The sequence below is a fragment of the Leopardus geoffroyi genome, chromosome A1 (assembly GCF_018350155.1).
Source record: "Leopardus geoffroyi isolate Oge1 chromosome A1, O.geoffroyi_Oge1_pat1.0, whole genome shotgun sequence".
NCBI classification, from domain to species: domain Eukaryota; kingdom Metazoa; phylum Chordata; class Mammalia; order Carnivora; family Felidae; genus Leopardus; species Leopardus geoffroyi.
Window position 1 is genome coordinate 109,251,967 of NC_059326.1, and position 19,602 is coordinate 109,271,568.

Below are 19,602 nucleotides of genomic sequence, written 5' to 3' on the forward strand. Positions count from 1 at the left end.
TATTCCCATTCAACTTATCCTTTGTCCTCTGCAAAAACCAGCATGATGGGTTCAATTCAGTCTGTGGCAGACTAGCTAAACACAAGCCAGAAAGGTGGTCAAATAGTTTTTTTTAAATCTATGTAAAATGGGGGCACCTGGATGGCTCAGTTGGTTAAGCGTCTGACTTTGGCTCAGGCCCATGATGTTGCTGTTCATGAGTTCAAGCCTGGCATCTAGCTCTGTGCTAACAGCTCAGCCTGGAGCCTGGTTTGGATTCTGTGGGTCTCTCTCTCAGCCCCTCCCCTGCTAGCGCTCTGTCTCTCTCTCAAAAATAAATAAACATTTAAAAAATCCATGTAAAACAGTCACAGTTCTGGGGCACCTAGGTGGCTCAGTCAGTTGAAAGCCAACTTTGATTGAGGTCTCTCAGTTCATGAGTTTGAGTCCCACATCAGGCTCGGTGCTATCAGGGCAGAGCCTGTTTTGGATCTTCTGCCCCCCTGTCTCTCTATCCCTCCCCCTTTCTCTTTCAAAATAAATAAATATACTTAATAAATAAACAAATAAATAAAATCATCCCTAAAAAAAAAAAAAAAAAAAGAAGAACTAATCCATTCTCATCAAATGACTTGTGGGGACAGTTAAGTATCTGTGATTCGTACGATCTGACCCTTACAAATTCTGGAGACTCTGGAACATTAGTGTGCTCCACAGCTCGTGGAGCTGTGACCAACACTGTCACATTCTTTCCTGATCCACACTGTACCATTGGACGTAAACACAATCCTGAGAGTACATTGGATAAGGAAAATGGGTTACCCAGTGAAGAACCCCAGAACCACTCACTAAGTTGTTCCTCTGAAAAGTTTTTCCTCCTCTCTTCAGAGGTAAAATGAAAATAAACTACACTGTTTGTATAAAGTCACAATCAGATGGTATCAGTTTGGCCTGGCTCGTTTTGCTTATGGTCATACTGCAGTCTGACAGGAGAATAGGGATCAAGTTTTGAATACTTCCTCCTCTTTTTTCCCTAGAATTTAAATGGCTGGATTTTTCCCTTTTTTCCTACTTGCTGCCCTTTTGTGTTGGTGAAAAAATTTAAGACTGACTTAAACCTCCAGACATTTTTGTTGCCTGTTAATTTTTGTGCCCAGGAAATAACTGCCCCCATGTTTCATATCTTGCCTTCTCTGAGTCGTTGGCAGAACAGAGAGATGTGTCAAGCAGCCCCAGCTTCTTTTCATTGATCATTTGTCTCTCCTCATCCCCAGGACTTACAGAAGCCAGGGCAAAAAAATGCCCTGGGTTATACCTGAACTTAGCGCCTGTGACTGTTGGGGCGTGGATCAGTGCGGGCAAGAGTGTATAAGTGCACAGGTGTTAAGGAGCTGCGTGTTGCTCATGTTCTGATTTTTGGTAACTTGACTCTGTACTTGGGGTCGGTCTGTACAGTTAACTATGTCATTGTATGATTTCACTTCTAACTGTGACATTTTTATCAACTGTGTGAACAAATACAGAAAGATTGGTGAACAGAAGAAGTAGAAGGAGTAGGATGGTGGGGGTGGGGGGAAGAGGGGGAGGAGGAGGAGGAGGAGGAAGGAGAGAACTAGCTGAAAATAAACCAGTCTTTTAAAACCAAAACCCAACTTGCATCTCAATCAGCTGTATCTCAGACTAAATTTAGATGACCTGTCCTTACCATAATTGCTTGCTAGAAGCAAAGTAAATCATTTCAGGAGGAAGATACCATCACCTTGTGTAAGACAGTGACTGCATTTCCTTCTTGCGTTTCAGCCCTTCCTTCTGAGATGGTTTCTCCCTTCTGCAAGTAAAATCTGTCAAAGTTCTTTTAGTGAGTTCATTGAAAATACATTATCTCAGTTTTTGTTCCTCCAGAAATGTTTTTAGCTGATTTAAAAATGGGCAAAAGACATGGTCACTGTCAAAAAATATATAAATATATATGTGTGTTTATATATATATATATATGTATATATATATATATATGTATATATGGCAAATAAGCGTATGAAAAGATGCTCAATGTTACATGTCATTGTGGAATTGGAAAGAAAAATGAGGTATCATTACACATCTATTAGAATGGCCAAAATCCAAAACAGTAAGAACAAATACTGGCAAGGATGTGGAGGAATAGGAACTGTCATACACTGCTGGTGGTAATGCAAAATGGTACAGCCACTTTGGAAGACAGTTTGGCAGTTTGTAATAAAAAACTAAACATATTATTACCAGATAGTCCAACAGTCATACTCTGGTATTTGTACAAAAGGCTTGAAAACATACCCACACAAAAATCTGCACATAGAGGTTTATAGCAGCTTTATTTATAATGACCAAAACCTGGCAACAACCAAGATGTCCTTCTGTAAGTGAATGGATAAGTTAATTGCGGTACGACCAGACAATGGAATATTATTCAGTGTTAAAAAGAAATGAGCTATCAAACCATGAACAGACACAGAAGAACCTTAAGTGGATATTACCAAGCGAAAGAAGTCCATCTGAAAGGGGTATGATATTTGCAAATGGCAGAACTATAGAAACAGTAAAAGTGGTTGCCAGGGATTAGAGAAGAGGCAGGGATGAAGAAGTGGAGCACAGAAGATTTTTAGGGCAGTTAAACTATTTTGTGTGATACCATAATGGTAGATACATTTGTTATACGTTTGCCAAAACCCACAGAGTGTAGAATACCAAGACTGAGCCGTAATGTAAACTACCGACTTCAGGTGATAATGACATGTCAATGTAGGTTTGAATCTCAGCTGTATCACGTATTAGCTGTGCGACCTTGGCCAGTAATTTAAACTCTATGAACCTTTGATTTCATATCATAAAAAAGGAAGAATACTGTCCCTCATTGGCTTAAGATGAGGATTAATTGAAATAGTGACATAAAGTGTGTAGGAAAGTCCTAACCCATTTGAGATCATTAAATGGTAGTTTGCTCCCCTCTCGCCATAACACTAGAACACTGTGAACATTCATCGAGGGTCTATTGCATTAAATATTAGTGCTATTTTCCAGTATTTCTGACTGTCCTCTTTTTCTGGGCACTTGGGAGAACTGTATTTTCCTTGCCTCTTGAAGCTACTCATGGCACTGTGACTTGCACTAACCAATGTGAGATGAGTAGAAATACTTAAGAGCTGATGTACAATTATTCCATGACTCTTGTTCTCTGCCGAGCGAATTGCAAAAGCAGTTGTTGATATGGAGGCACCGTAGGGGGGGAAGTATCCTGGAGTGCTGAGTCACCACACCGAGGACAATTGCTCTGAAGGGTTGCCCAGAGCCATAGCCACAGAAGACTTTGTATAATTTAGAAGCGAACTTTGTTGTGTGCTGCCCCTGGGGTTCAGGGATGATTCGTAACTGCAGCATCTAGACTATTCTGACAGATATATATACAAAGATGTATCAGGTAGATCTGAAAATGCTGCAAGGTAAAAACAAGAGCTCTGTCAAAGGAATGTTCAAAATAATGCAGGGCACTCAGAAGGGAACACCTAGTATTGCCAGGCTAGGCAGGGAAAGAAAGAGGAGGCAGCTCTTGAAGTTGGACTGTGAGAGGCAAGAGAGAGGGATGAATGATGACAGGAAAGTTACATGTTCCTTTCTTGGGAAAAGACGGAGGTACTGAGACAGTATGGGCAAAGGCACAGAGATGTGAGAATTCATGGGGGGTATTCTGGGAAGAGTAAGACTAGCACTTCCCACAAAATGTTTTCCACATGGAGCATCTCTTCATAGAACATATGTCCTTCAATACAATGCTTTTCTACTCATATTTATATAGAAAAAAGTATATATTTATGTCCCCTAAACTTGATGCATTTTTTAGAAAAGTCGTGGTGGGGAGCTCAACAGAGAAAGTCTTTACTTTCTCTCCACATATAATTGGTACCATATCAAGGTTCACAGAAGCCAACTGGAAAAGGTTCTGAAGGTTGACCAGGGAGACATGTAATGTGTTATACAGACAGAGCAGCTATGTTAATGGTTTAGTGGGCAGGACACAGTGTTTTAAATATGTTACCACAATTTATGAAATAACTAAATACATGAAATAACTTTATAAATATTTTGCAGTCTGACATGTTAGCTTGTTCCTTATCTTCAAACATTTTACTGTGTTTTGTGTTTTATAAAATTGGTTGAATTTGGATTGAGACATTATGGGCTAAAATATTTTCCATTTAAAATAATGGGAATGAGGCCCCTGACTAGTGTTTTCCTGCAAATAATGTTAAGTGAAAGATGCCTGTACTTCTATATGGCAGGTTTTAGAGGGAGCAGATGTATGGCCTGTGAAGGAATCTAGACGTGAGATAAGTGAGCCTGACTGATATATACACAGAGATGTATTAAGTGTATCAGAGGGTTTTATGCCCAGTAATGACATGGGGACATGTATGTACTCTATTGACAGCCCTGACTCGGCAGGCATGAAGTAGGGAGCTGGCCTCTCAGCTAGACTCAGCCAGCACCTTCCCTGAGGCCATGGGGGATGCAGCAGTGGAATAGGAGAGACATTTCAGGGTGGAATAGTGGATGGAGGGACACAGTGGTTTTCTGGAGTCATCCAGAAAGGTGATGGGGAAGTAGTTGTGGTTATATTTGCCAAAATAGGGAACCTCAGAGGAAGAGGGGAAAGAGAGACGAGGAAGAGAAGCAGTGGTAGATCTCAGAGGATATGAGTGGTGGCAAAGGGTGAGTTTGCTTTTGGACGCATTATGTTGAGGTGTTCTTTGGGAAGGTTGTTCTGTGTCCCTCCAAAACCCAGCATAATAGTTCACACTGCCTACTCTCAATGGAGAGTGACAGTGACATCACTAAGGTAGAGTGAAAATGGATGCTCTGTTGTTGCAATAAGCTTTTGAGAGGAAAAGCAAGGCTCAGAAAAGTATTCCTATAACCTGGAGGCTGCCAAATCCCTCTCCTCCGATGCCTGGGTTCTGGAGCACTGTAGTAGTCAGGCCCGGGTGAGGGGGCAGTTGATGTGACTCGTAGGAACCCCATTCCCTCTGGCCAGGGGCCGTCAGGAAGACTTTTCTTCTACAGGAAAGATAGAATCAGCTTGAGGATCATAGTTTCTAACGTAAAAACCCTTGGTACATCTAAATCCTATTTGGGTTGGTTGCAGACAGTGCTGATTGCTTTTAGCTTCTCCGAGCCCTGGTGGATTGATAAGAGTTCATTTGTGGGATTTCAGCTAGGCTGGTTCCAGTCTTAAATCCACCTTCACTGTATTGGACCTTGATAAAGTGGGAAAATAACTGTTGTTTTTTTGTTTTTTTGGTTTTTTTTTTTTTTTTTTTTTTTTAGAGAGAGAGAGAGAGAGAGAGACTATAACTCTACAAGGATGGGGAATTTTGTCTGCTTTATTCGTCGATGGATCCTCATCCCTAAAATGGTCCTGGACCAGATGGGAGCTCAATAAATATTTGCCGAATTGAATTAAATTGACATTCAGTCTCTTTGCAAATTGAGTTTCCTGTTTCCTGTCAGTTTCTAGAGCAGTCAGCGTGGTGCTGTGCTGACCCATCTTTCTCCTCATCGACTCGACTCCAGCTCTCAGGGCTTGGTGAACACACAAGTTGGGGGTCTGGGCCACAGCTGAGTGCTAATCTGTCTGACTGTTCCAGCCACTCTCCGGTGCCCAGAAACAGTAAGAAAGGTTGCTTCACATGAAGAGCCGAGTGTGACACATACAATCTGTGCAGATAACACCCGGGGTAATGGCACCCATCTGTAAGGAGCTCCAGCAACATGCCAGCAACTGTATACCAGCATGCAATGTAGATCCTGTGATCAGTAAAATGAAGGAGCCAATGGCATAGTTGAATATTCTTATTGGATCTCTCTGCCAGTTCTATGTCAGTTTTAAAATATATTTTAAAGAACATATTTTCTGGATCCTTGAGAAATTTCCTCAAGCAGAAGTACCTTTGGTTATGGTACTGACAGTTGTAAGCAGGCAGACTGGACTGCTGTTGCTCTACCCTGGGGAATCCAGGATGATGGACCCTTCTAGAACCCAGTCCTCTGAATATAACTGCCTCCCAGCATCTCACCCCCTTTTGTTATGCCAGGTCAGATGAAGAAGACCTCTCCCAGGCCACAGTGCTCTGGGTTCCATCAAGAGGGTTTCTCCCTCTTTCCCTAAACGGGCAGTGGGATTGATCCACCAAATTCTCACCAGCTGGGAATAAATGTAGTTACAGATTTTTACACTACCCTCCTCCCAGGAAAATCCTTGGAAGTCATTTTAATTTTATGGCTGAAGGTCTATTCATTCATTCATTCATTCATTCATCACATACCATTTAACCTGCACCATCCTAGGTTCTGGTGTAACATGGCAAGGAAACCATGCTCAGCCCAAGCCTATGTCCCCACTGCTCACATCCCCACATGACCTGCTGGATCTCTTCCACCTGTGGTATGCTTAGCAAACCCACAACTTCCATCATCAGGGAGATGGGAATGCTCAACCAACACAGATGCAGACTGTCCCTCCACACGCAGCATGTTTCCATACAGATTGCGCCCACTTCAAGAGTAGGACAGAGACCAGCAACAAATTGAATCAGTTGTTTATTTTTGTTTTATTGGAACATAGCCCAACATGAAATAAATACTGATTTATGAAATTCTCAATCATTTCATACATAAATATTAAGTTAATAGACATTTTACAGAATGTTGTGTTAAATAAGATTGAAGTACATATTTATTTTGCCTGGAGCACACTGGAGGAAAAGACTTCGATGATTCTGACATCTGAAATATATCTCAAATATTTTATTTTTATCCTTTCTGCCTATGTGAGGCAGCAAAGTAGCAGTATGCCTGAAAAATTGCTTTGCATCTGAAGTTGAATTACACTGACCCTTGGTTGGGCCTCATTCTCATTGCAAAAAATAACATTCTTCTTCTCCTCCAGAATCTTTCACTGCAATAAGCCAGTTTCATCTCAACTTTCCATTGTCCACTCAGTGTTTATTACACCAAGAAACACTTGCAGGTAGTCTAGGAACTTTTTTACTCTCCATCTTTCTCCTCCACACTTTTTCTGTGAAAAGAACAGACAATGGGTATTGTAGGAAACTGTCAATTCTTATAAAAACAGGCATAGCCAGACAAATATACTTAAGTTTCCACCAAATGTCTTTAACTTACTTTTTGGAGGTCTATGTGTTCTTTTATTAAAGACAAGTTTCGGAAAAGCTTTTCCACAGCATCCCCCGGTACAGTGCGATTCTTTAATGTGTCTATACCCTGAAAGACTTCTTCAATGCACAGTTGGTGCTAAATGAGGGAGATTTTAAAAGTATAAATAACCAAAACAAGGTATAAAAATTCGGTCCAAAAAAGTTAGGCTTTGTTGCGTGGGGTTTACATGAGTTCCCTTCTCCCACACGTTTATTTTTCACTTGTTCCTTTTCCAGGAAACCACCTCATACAGAGCTATAATTTTCATACGCAAAAGAAGTTTATGTAATTTCTGAGGAGGGTTACAAATGATATAAATTAAACACTTCACCAAAAATAAAGTGCTTATGAAGTATATAATGCAGCTACATTACTGAGCTCACATCAAAATTTCCTTTGATAGTTCTAGCCAGTAATTTTATTCTGTTTAGAGTAATGTTTAACATTTCAATATGACCATGACATACTTCAAATGCATACGATTTTATTAGAGTTAAAATCGTTTAAATATGTGGAAATGACTATTGATATAGGACAGTCAGTGTATATTTTAATGTCTACTGACCATAATTCTAAAAATATAACCTTAAGTTGGCTAGTATTCTCAGAAAGACATAGAAGTAAGGAAAGCAAAAGATAGTCAGAAGTGAATGGAGATGAGGAGGCACCTCTCACTCAATGTGGAATTCTTCTGGTAAGAACGCCTGACATGAGGCTCTTTGAGATGGGGAACTGACAACATCAAAAACGGCCTGATCCAATTGCTTAATGGATTCTACTTAATATTGTAGAGTCATTCCTAACGCCATTCCTAATGTTCATAAGCACATACATTGGCATCCACACACATAAAAACAAAATAGATAAAATTAAACTGTTCCAACGATAACTAATGCTTTATAGTTACAATAGGAAACTTAGTCATGCAATCGTTTTATCAAATCATAATTTAACTTACATTGTTATGTTCAGGAGTAGGAATCATCAGGTTCTGAAAAGGAAAGGAAATACATTCATTTTTAACATATTATAAGGTTCATAACTTGTAATAAAATGCTTGCCAGTAACATGGTTACCAATGATATATTACCAACAGTCATAATTTCATTATTAATAACAGGTCTTTAGAAGTTAGCCAACACAAATGATTACCCATGCATTTTAAAGACCGTAGGAATCAAAAAGAAAATTACCCCGTCGCCTATCAGTAGAGTTCGATGAGTGGAGAGCAGTGCCAAGGTCTCTGCCACCAGCCTATTCATGGGACTTTGTACAGCAATGGCAGAAACATAGGCAGCCCCAAGAGCTAGCAAACTCAAATGCAGAAGCATTCTCATGGCTCTCAAATGCTCAGTGTTTGCTTTGGGCAAAGAAAGTGCATAGTACAAGATTGCATCCTCAACCAATTTATTCTCTATCTTTGAGGAAATGAATAATTTCTAACAATCAGATAGGGAATGCCTAACAATGGCATATCATGAAACTAAATGTTTCCAATGCCTTGTTTCTTAAAAATAATTTTACTTTTATCTTTTAATAATAATAAAAATCCCTATTTTCCCCCTTTAAAAACATTTTCTATTACAAAGAAAATCTTTGGGTGATACATCATTGCCCCACATTTGCATTTCTTAAAATCAGAAGATTGAATTTCCTCTTAAAAGATGTGTGTAAAAAAAGGTATAATGTACACCATTGAGTTTAATGCCAAAATGTATAAATATTGGGAATATGTTTTTCAGGTTGACTAAATTCCATCACCATTGTTACTAGACTGGTCTGTCTTAAAAGGAACTCAAAATACTGGTGGAAAAAATGGTAATTAGAGCTGAGACTGTCAAAACTTAGCAGGTTCAGGTTCACTGGAGTCTAAGTTAGGATCCTTTCTGTTGCCAGAGACCAAAAACCTAACTCAAACTGGTTGAACCTAAAAGGCAATTTATTAGATCATACAACCAAATGGTCCGGGGTAGAGGCTCCTTTATATCTAGCTTGCCTCTGTGATCTTTCATTGGCTCCCTTCTTGGGCAGCTCTCCCACTGTGGTCCCAAGATGATGTCAAATCTCCTGGATCTGTATGTATCCTGTTCCTGAGCATCAGGAGAAACCAAACTGTGCCTTTCTGACTGCTCAATCAAAAGTCCTAGAATTCAGCTTCCTTGTGACAAAGGATCACAGGTTCACCCTTGAACTGTGGTTAGAGATATGGATATACTGATTGGCTTTCCCTGTAGCTAGAAGTAGGCTTCACCCCACCCAAATCACTAACTGGCTGTGCAAATTAGTGAAATGCACAAGGTGTAACACAACAAAGGTGGTGAGGCTACAGTAAACTGCAGCATGCAGGACCTTTCTAAAGGCAGCAGGTCTACTCAGCTTCAACTGATTGTTGCCATGCAACACCCTTGGACTTCTGTTGCTAGATCATTCCATTTTTTTAAGAAGTCAGAAACCCTAATTATTATTTATAACCTGTTGCTTTTTTTTAAATTTTTTTTAACGTTTATTTATTTTTGAGACAGAGAGAGACAGAGCATGAACGGGGGAGGGTCAGAGAGAGAGAGGGAGACACAGAATCTGAAACAGGCTCCAGGCTCTGAGCTGTCAGCACAGAGCCCGACGCGGGGCTCGAACTCACATACCGCAAGATCGTGACCTGAGTCGAAGTCAGACGCTTAACCGACTGAGCCACCCAGGCGCCCCTATAACCTGTTGCTTTTTAAGTGCTGGCAGTTCATATTTTAAAAATCTGTATTGAGGGGCACCTGGGTGACTCAGTCAGTTAAGTGTCTGACTCTTGAAATTGGCTCAGGTCATGGTCCCACGGTCATGAAATCCAGCCCTGTGTCAGGCTCTGCGCTGAGTGTGGAGCCTGCTTGGGATTCTCTCTCTTCCTCTTTCTCTCTAATCCTCCCCCACTCATCCTCTCTCTCTCTCTCTCTACCCCCCCTTCAAAACAAACAAACAAACAAACAAACATTAAGGGGCACCTGGGTGGCTCAGTTGTTTGAGTGTCTGACTTTGGCTCAGATCATGATCTCACAGTTCCTGATTCAAGCCCCACATGAGGCTCACTGCTGTCAGTGCAGAGCCTACTTTGGATCCTCTGTCCCTCCCTCTCTGCCCCTCCTCTGCTTGCATGCACTCTCTCTCTCAAAAATAAATACACATTTAAAAAATAAAAAAACTGTATAGAGTACCACTGTGCAACCTCTGATTTACAGTATAACTGTGGGTCTAGTTGGAGGGCTTGTTATTAAAAAAATTCTCCTATTCAAAATAATATTTCTCCTACAAATATTGTATTATGGTAAAATATACCTAGCATAAAATTTAACATCTTACCCAAGATTAAGTGTACAATTCATTAGTGTTAAGGACATTCACAATGTTGTGCAGTCCATCTTCAAAACACCTTTTATCTTGCAAAACTGAAACTCTACACCCGTTAAACAACAGGTCCCCATTTCCTCTCTCCCCAGCTCCTGGCAACCACGCTTCTATGTTGTATCTCTACTAATTAGACTATTCTAGATAACTCATATAAGGGGAATAATATGGCATTTGTCTTTTTTGTGACTGGCTTATTTCACTTAACATAGTATTGTCAAGATTCTTCCACATTGTGGCGTTTGACAGAATCTCCTTCCTTTTTTAGAGCAGAGTAATATTCCATTGTATGAATTTATCATTATACACACACACACACACACACACACACACACACACACACACATATATGTAGACTATGGATATGTGGGTTGCTTCCATCTCTTGGCTGTTGTAAATAATGCTACCATGAACATGGGTGTACAAAATTATATTTCTTAAAATGCTGTCACAAGGCATTAATTTTTCCTCAGTGACATTGATGTCCCAAACCTGACTTCAAACTCTCTCATAGCAAAGATTATAAAATAATGTGTTTGAAAGACCTTTATTAATGTAGGACTCCCTACAAAAGTTAATTATTTTAATGTTCTGTGCAGGAGGAGAGTTCCAAGTAATTTTTGTTGATATTCCACCTTCACAGAAGTGGAGCATAGTCCCCCTGAAGTGTGGGACACATGGTGACTTCATTTTAAAGAATATATTATGGGAAGGAGATTATAAGAAGAGTAACTTTGAAATGGAGAAACCTGGTAAACCTCAACCAGGTGACCAGGGTCAACGTTAGTGATAAGTCACGTTAATAGAATCTACCCTTAATGTGATGTGATGAGAATGGCATTTTATCTCTGGTCTTCCTCCTCAAATCCCATAACCTCTATGTAACTGTGAGGAAAACATCATACATATCCAAATTGAAATGGAAAATACCTGACCAATGCTCCTTAAAATTGTCAAGGTCATCAAAAAGAAGCAATGTCTGAGAAACTGTCACAGGAGTCAAAGGAGTCCAACCATGGTGACGAAATGTAATGTGGTATCCTGGGTGAAATCCAGGAACAGAAAAAGGACAGTAGGTAAAACTAAGGAAACTCCAAAAAACAGTGGAATCTAGTAAGGTGCCAATGTTGGTTCCTCAGTTATGACAAATGTACTATAGTAATGTGCACAATAGAGAAGACTGGGTGCAGGGTACACAGGAACTCTACATAACATTGCTGCAACTTTTCTGCAAGTCCAAAACTATTTAAAATAAAAAGTTTATTAAAAATAACATCGCATGGGTGCTTGGGTGGCTCAGTTAAGCGTCTGACTTTGGGTCAGGTCATGATCTTAAGGTTCATGAGTTGGAGCCCCACTTCGGGCTCTGTGCTGACAGCTCAGAGCCTGGAGCCTGCTTTGGATTCTGTGTCTCCCTCTCTTGCTGTCCCTCCCCTGCTTACTCTCTCCCTCTCTCTCCCTTTCTCTCTCTCAAAAATAAACATTTAAAAAAATAACATTGCAAGTTGAAAAAAGTTAATGATTTTTTCTATTATTATTAAAAATACTTTGCATCCTATAAATGTGCACTTGGGACCTTTTTACTGGACTGTGAGCTCCTTGAGGATAAAGATTTTATTTAATTGACCTCTATGCCCTCAAGGATTAGCCTATTATTGTAGACACTCAAAAAAAAAAAAAAAACTGAATGAAGAAGCAGGCACGTGGTGGTGTTAGTTGAACAAATTAACAGGAACATTATGGAAATTCAAGGAGTCCATTCTCTGAGGCTGGGACTCTGACATAATGGGCTCTGACAAAATGGGCAGACTCCTAGGGAAAAAAAGCAAAACTTCAAGGCTCTGCTATAGACATCATGTCAATGTGAATGACTATGGCATTTTAAAAAACCCCACATTATTTTAGAAGAATAGAAAATAAGCAACCAGTGCTTGGAATTTTTAAGAATTATCAGTAATTATGTAAAAGGACTTTGAATAGTGTTGAAAAGTTGTATTCATGGGTAACATCCAAATTTTTGCCGTAAAATCTTTATCTCTATTAGTGGTTTCCAAATTGGCAACCTGCTTTTTTTAAAAAACCTGGTAATTGTGGTTTTTACTAACTATGTAGTCATTTAAGGTCAAATGATTTTTCTATGAACTGATTCTAATCAATCAACTGGGCATGATGCCACACATTTTTTGTGGTGACTAAATGTGAAATGATAGCATCTCTTTTTTTTTTTTTTGACCATATTCTAACCTCCATGCTTTCAATCCCCAAGCATATCTTTAAAATAATTCTTTTATTGAATAAATAACATTATAGGAAGAGAAACACAGAACTTCATCAATATAGCAATTCTCAGTATTTTGATGACCTCTTCCAATCTTTACTGATACATAGATAGCTTTACAAAGTTGTAATCAATGAATATGTGCCGCTTGTGTTTATCTTTTTTGCTTATTGATACCTCCCTTTCATGTATCTACTTATTATCTTCAAGGTTACCTGCTAATAGATGAAATTGATATCTACAGTTTACTTCCCCATTGGATCGTTTCTAGTCTTCCATGACTAAAAACAATGCTACTAGAAAGCTCTGTGTATAATTTTAAAAAATATTTCCTTGTCATAAGAAACTTGTGTGACCATTTTTATAGCTCATGTTACATTTCATGAGATCACGCCTGTGAAAATAGTCAATGCACAAAAAATAAATCCCTTGTATTTTTAGTGTTTTATAACTGACAAAGCACTTTCACAAAAATAACGTTGCTTAAGCCTGATATCAGCACTGTGGGACAGATTTCTTTCCTTGATAGAGTTTAATAGTTTTGTTGATGTAATGAGCAAAATGAACCTCCATGAAAGGTGTGATGCAAGAAGAGGGGGTAATCAAACAGATTGATAAATATGTTGGTAAACCTAAATAAATAATGCTTGTTAAAAATAACTTATTTATGGGATTTCAAGACAATGAGGAATAAAAATACTAAACAATGATAATGTGGGAGATGGAGTGATCAGTCGGTGCATTTCACTGTTCTTGTACTGTTTAGAAGTTTTCTAAAGATCTTAACGTTACAGTTTGTTTATTTATTTATTTATTTAGAGAGAGAGAAAGAGAGTGAGAAAGAGGGAGGAAGCGGGGGAGGGGAAGTGAGAGAGAGAATACCAAGCAGGGTCAGCACTGTCAGTGTGGAGCCCGGTGTGGGACTTGAACTCACAAACCGTGAGATCATGACCTGAGCTGAAATCAAGAGTCAGACACTTAACGGACTGCACTACCCAGGCGCCCCCTAGAGATATTAACTTTAGATTTCAAAATAGGTATGTGAAAAATTTAAGAGTAACCACTAAAAGAACAGGAATAGAATGTACAGCTTCCAAGCCAGTAGAATAAGAACAAGAGCATAAAAAAAGCTCAATCAATCCAGAAACCAGGAAAGGAGAAAAAGAAGCAAAGAAAAAGCACAGAAAGAGGTACAAGAAATATATCCAAATTTTTCAGGAATCACAGTAATTGAAAATAGATTAAACTCATCTATTAAAAGGCAGATAGTATAAAATTATACTAAAAATCATCTATCAGCTATTTTTAGGAGACATACTTCATGCAAAATGACATTAAAGGTTGAAAAATGAGGGATAGAGAGATATACTTGGGGAAACACTAATCAAAAGAAAGCTAATGTATCAAAATATCAATAGCAGAAAAAGAATTTATGTCAGAAAGTACTATAAGGAAAGAGATTCACTAATAAGTATAAAATAGTATCTCATAATCGTTTTAATTTTCATCTCATCAATTATGATACCAGCAAAATAAAACATTCTCCAGTAATAATTTACTGAGAAATAAGAACTTGACTGTTTTGCCTTTTCAGTTCTTTTCATTTTAGAGATTAATCTTTTTTATTGCAAACCGTTTCCACCCCTTTCCTAGGATTGTTTTCTTAGTTTTATAGTTTCCTACTGTTACAAAGTTGAATTTTTTTGTAATGGAATCTGGCTACTTTGTCCTAACAATTTCTTCAGCTTGCTATTTTTTCCTGAAGTATTTTTAAGTAAACTACAGGAAGCAACACACTCCATCATTAACTCCCATATGCACCTCAAAAAAGAATCGTTTTCTTACATAGCAAGATACTTTCACACCTAATATAATGAAATGAACAATAATAAAAACTTGGTATTTAATTTCCAGACTACATTCAAATTTCCCTACGTATTCCCCAAATTCTCTTCACATCTCTGTGTGCTAACCATGATCCAACCCAGGACCATGTGTTGCTTTTTTTTTTTTTTTTTTTTAAGTCTTTTCCAATCTATAGCAGTCCTTTTTTTTTTCTCTAAATTCTTTAATGTTTATTTATTTTAGAGAGAGTGAGACAGAGCATGATTGGGGGAGGGGCAGAGAGAGGCAGAGAGAGAGAGAGAGAGAGAGAGAGAGAGAGAGAGAGAAGGTCTGAAGCAGGCTCAAGACCCCCACCTGTCAGCACCAAGCCTGCTGTGGGGCTTGAACTCCCGAAACATGAGATCATGACCTGAGCCAAAGTCGGACGCTTAACTAACTGAGCCACCCAGGAGCCCCAGCAGTCCTTGTTTTAATGACATTGATCTGAGTTCCTGGGCCAGTGTCTTTTAACACACTGCATCTTCCATATTTCCCTTTTCCATCCTTGTGGTATTACTAGCTTAATCCTTAATTCCTGTGAATTGGAAGTTAAATCTAAAGATGTGATTAGATTAAAATTATTATTTTTTTTTCAAGTAGGCTTCATGCCCAGCACAGAGACCAACGTGGGGCTTGAACTCAAGACCCTGAGATCAAGACCTGCCCTGAGATCAAGCCCTGAGATCAAGACCTGAGCTGAGATCAACAGTCAGATGCTCAACAGATTGAGCTATCCAGACGCCCCTCAAGTTAATTTTTTTAAACCAAACTGCATGTGAGATCATGTTGGGTACTTTGTGCTAAGATCAAAGTGGAATATAGTCAATAATGTATTAGGGTTGTAGGGCAACAGATGGTAGCTACACTTGTGGTGAGCATAGCATATAGTATAAATTTGTTGAATCACTATGTTGTACACCTGAACTAATGTAACAGTGTATTAGCAATACTTCAAAAAAAAAAAGATCACAGCAGGAGACGTATAAAGTCTGGTAATTTTATTGCTGTTAATTCCTGGTAATTTCATTGCCAATCATTGCTAATTTCCTATGTTACTTTGAGTCATAAAATTTTCCTTTAAAAGTGGCGGTGGGGCACCTGGCTGACTCAGTCAGTAGAGCATGTGACCCTTGATCTCTCTGAATTGTGAATTTGAACCCCATGTGTAGTGTAGAGATTGCTTAAAAATAAAAAATATTTTTAAAAAATAAAAAATAAATAAAAGTGGGGTAATTACTTGTTGGGGCTTTACTTTTATTGCTGCCTGAAAAAAAAGATCTTCATCACCTGAAACTTACAGAGTGATGAGTAAAATAAGATACAGGTTTGCTTTTTTCTTCCTGATATTCAAATATCCAAGCAATACAAATGGTGGTAGTGGGGAAAAAAATGGTCTTGGTGGTTACACAACTATTTACTTTTTTGAAAAGTCATAGAACTGTACTCTGGAAAAGGAAGAATTTTAGTGTATGTAAATTTTGCTTAAATAAACTGACTGTAAAAATAGGCTCTAATCTTTATTCATCTTTAAAATTACATTTAGTTACATAAAGCATTACTGTATAATTTCAATCTGTTGTGTTCCATTAGTAACTTAAAATATGTATTATGATAACTAAGGCTTTCATGTTTCTTAGTACAGCAAGAGACTACTTACTGGATTTCCTCACTTGCATCCTTTCATGTGAATTTTTTAGTTTATGTATTAAGTTCTGTAATGATTGTCTTGGGATTGTGTGATTGGAGGGCATTTCCTACATTTTTCTAGTTCAATAATCCAAAGTTTTTGTTCTGTTAATGTCTTCCATTATTGTTTTGCAATTTCTGTAATTTTTCCTATAGGCCCTTGCATAGGACATCCCTCCATTAACTTGGGTTCCAAAAAGCAACATTCATTTTTGAGTAATTTCTTTCCCTTATTTTGAACTTTTTTATCATACAAAAATTAAAATTTAACATACAATAAGCTGTACATACTTTATACAACTTGATGACTTTGGAGATAAGTATACACCAGTGAAACCATCACCATAACCAATGCTAATGGTATATCCATTACCTCCAAAAGTTTCCTCCCACCCTCATTAACTTTTTTTTCAACGTTTATTTATTTTTGGGACAGAGAGAGACAGAGCATGAACGGGGGAAGGGCGGAGAGAGAGGGAGACACAGAATCGGAAACAGGCTCCGGGCTCTGAGCCATCAGCCCAGAGCCCGACGCGGGGCTCGAACTCCCGGACCGCGAGATCGTGACCTGGCTGAAGTCAGACGCTTAACAGACTGCGCCACCCAGGCGCCCCCCTCATTAACTTTTTTTGTGTGATAAGAACACTTATCACAAGATCTACCCTCTCAGCAAATTTTATAGTGTTGTTATACAATATAGTATTGTTAACTAATGGCACTATGGTACAGCATCTTGCATAACTCAATCTCTTATAAAGGTGTCTATTTTTCTGTCCGTACTTATAGGAGTGGATTTCTTTCACATCATATTTGCATACTGTTTTGTAGTTTTGTAACATCATTCGGCTTTTGGTCTACAACAGTTCTCAAACTTTTGGTCTTTAACACCTCTCTACACTCTTAAAAATCACTGAGGACCCCAAAGAGGTTTTACATGTGAGAACTATCAATACCTAATTGGAAATTAAAATTGAGGGGTTTTTTTAAGCATAATACTATACAATCACACATTCTATCACCCATCACTGCGATGGCGTCACCACACGTCACGTATATTAAGGCGCGAAAGATCATGAAAAAGGCAAATAACGTGTTAATATTACTGGAAAATGGTTTCCACATTAGAGGACACCGCACTCCTTTCCATTCCAGGCGTCCCGCGATCACATTCTGATAACCACCGTTTATCACAAGTGTTCGTCGTCCTCAGGGTTAGAGCTTCTCAAGGGTGCCCGGCACCCAGCAAAATTCGGTATTACGCGCCCACGGCACAGAAACCCGGGTACGCAAACCACTCGACCGGAACTACTTCCGGAAACCAGAGCTGCGCACGCACCGCGAGGCTCCGACTTCCCGGCATGCCCCTGGCCTGCGGCGTAAATGCACGCTGGTCGTGGCGGCCCACGTGATCCGCGGGGCGGCCGCGGCGGGAATCTGTGAGTGCTCGGTAGTAGGGGGTCCCTGGGCCTGTGGTGTGTGTCTGCCGCGCCTAGCCCCGGCCCGGTCCCCACCTCCGCTCTCGCTTGTCAGGCGGGAAGGAAGCCGGTGTGGGAGGAGGAGTTCAGCCGGAGCCTTCGCTCCTACCTGGAGCCTCCCGACCGGGAGACTCGCGAGTCCTCACGGCCCATCGCTCGCTCTGCTGCCGCGGCACCGCTAAATCCTGGTGCGCCGGGGCTCTAGGCGATTGGTGTTGAGAAAAGAAACATTTGCAGACATGTCCCGGATTGAAAAGATGAGCATTCTAGGTGTGCGGAGTTTTGGAATAGAGGACAAAGATAAGCAAATTATCACTTTTTTCAGCCCCCTCACAATTTTGGTTGGACCCAATGGGGCGGGGAAGACGGTAAGTTCTCAGTAGCAGCCTTCAGTTTACGGGTCGCTACTTCTTGAGAATCTGGAGGATAAAGTGTTTGGAGAGCTCAGAACAATAAGGACCAGAGGCCAGGCGTCCCTGGGGCTCCGCTCTTGGTGCCCGAGGAAAGGCTTGGGCCTCTGGGTGGAGCCCCTGCCGCTGGGCGTGGCCTGGTGTGGCCTTCTGGCCCCAGGGACCTTAGGAGGGGACCTGACTCAGTCTCGTAAGGGTATCCAGGCTCGGGTGGACAAGGTTTATTTGAGAGTCCCAGAAGACCGGGAGCGCTCAGCGACCTTACATTCTTACATGAAGTCTTTTTGTCTGCGTTGATTTTTTTTTTTAACACTCCCCTTGCTCCCCAAACATACCATTCACTTCCTGACAGTTGATCCATTATAGAATTTCCTACACAAGTTATAAAATATGATAAACATAGGGCTTTCTGAGAAGAGTTTCTAAGTGTGCTGAAGTCTAAGCATGATAAATGGGAAATGATAAAATGAAACCAATACCGCGAGGCCTAGTTTAGTTGAAAAACTATGTTGTTAGGATGCCTTTACCTAGTCAAAATAAAAAATTGGAGCATGTACTTTGACTTTTTAAGGCCCAGAGAGTATTTAGAAATTTGAGATGGACCCTGGAGTGACATGCAATTATGGGGGAAAAGTACAGCCTGTAAGGGTGGCTTGAGAAAAAGCAGGGCATTCTAACAGAGAAGACTAAATTAAAAAGCATACAGAAAGAGGTCAGGCTTAGAGTTGAACATTGAATGCCATACTCTTGTCTACTTTTGTTTATGTGAAAATGTTACTATTTATAGAATGCCTGTTGTGTCCCTACTGTTGTGGCTCTACTTTTGTAAGGGAGCCTAAGGTTTATGAGCACAAGCTGTCTGAATACAGATATTTTGCTTCACCATTTACTAGCTCTGTGACTGGGCCAGGGTTGCCCAAATGGTTTGTGCTTTAGTTTTCTCATTTATAAAATGGAGATAAAAAGAGTTTTCTACAGTCTAGGATTAATGTGAAAATTACTAATGTATGTAAAGGTGGTTAGTACAATACCTGGCACATAGTAAGGCCTGTGTAACTATTAGCTGTTTTTAAAAAATTGAACTTAAAAAAAGTTGTTTTGGTTTTATTGAGGTGTAATTGATCCATGAAATCGTAAGATATTTGAAGGGTATGTCAGGGTGACTTAATATACTGTACATTGTGAAAGGATCACTGCTATCTAGTTAATTAACATATCTGTCACCTCATTTTTTTTTTGTAAGAACATTTAA

General features: G+C 39.5%; 2 protein-coding genes across 4 annotated transcripts in view; one reads left to right on the plus strand and one right to left on the minus strand.

The window, feature by feature from the left end:
- Positions 1–6,601: 6,601 nt before the first annotated feature.
- IL5 (interleukin 5) lies at positions 6,602–9,736 on the minus strand. Its single transcript, XM_045488447.1, has 4 exons — positions 8,421–9,736; positions 8,186–8,218; positions 7,195–7,323; positions 6,602–7,087 (listed from the first exon to the last, which is right to left on the minus strand). Exons 1-4 carry the CDS (start codon positions 8,562–8,564, stop codon positions 6,989–6,991), a joined length of 405 nt encoding a protein of 134 aa, XP_045344403.1. The 5' UTR covers positions 8,565–9,736; the 3' UTR covers positions 6,602–6,988.
- Positions 9,737–17,807: 8,071 nt separating this feature from the next.
- RAD50 (RAD50 double strand break repair protein) overlaps positions 17,808–19,602 on the plus strand; it is an 88,599-nt gene continuing 86,804 nt past the window's right edge. For 2 of the 3 annotated variants that reach the window (XM_045488403.1, XM_045488414.1), the window contains exon 1: positions 17,808–18,308. In XM_045488403.1, the coding sequence (XP_045344359.1) occupies positions 18,180–18,308 (129 nt within the window). In that variant the 5' untranslated portion in view covers positions 17,808–18,179. The remainder of the gene's footprint in view (positions 18,309–19,602) is intronic. The other variant, XM_045488425.1, reaches the window with a different exon arrangement.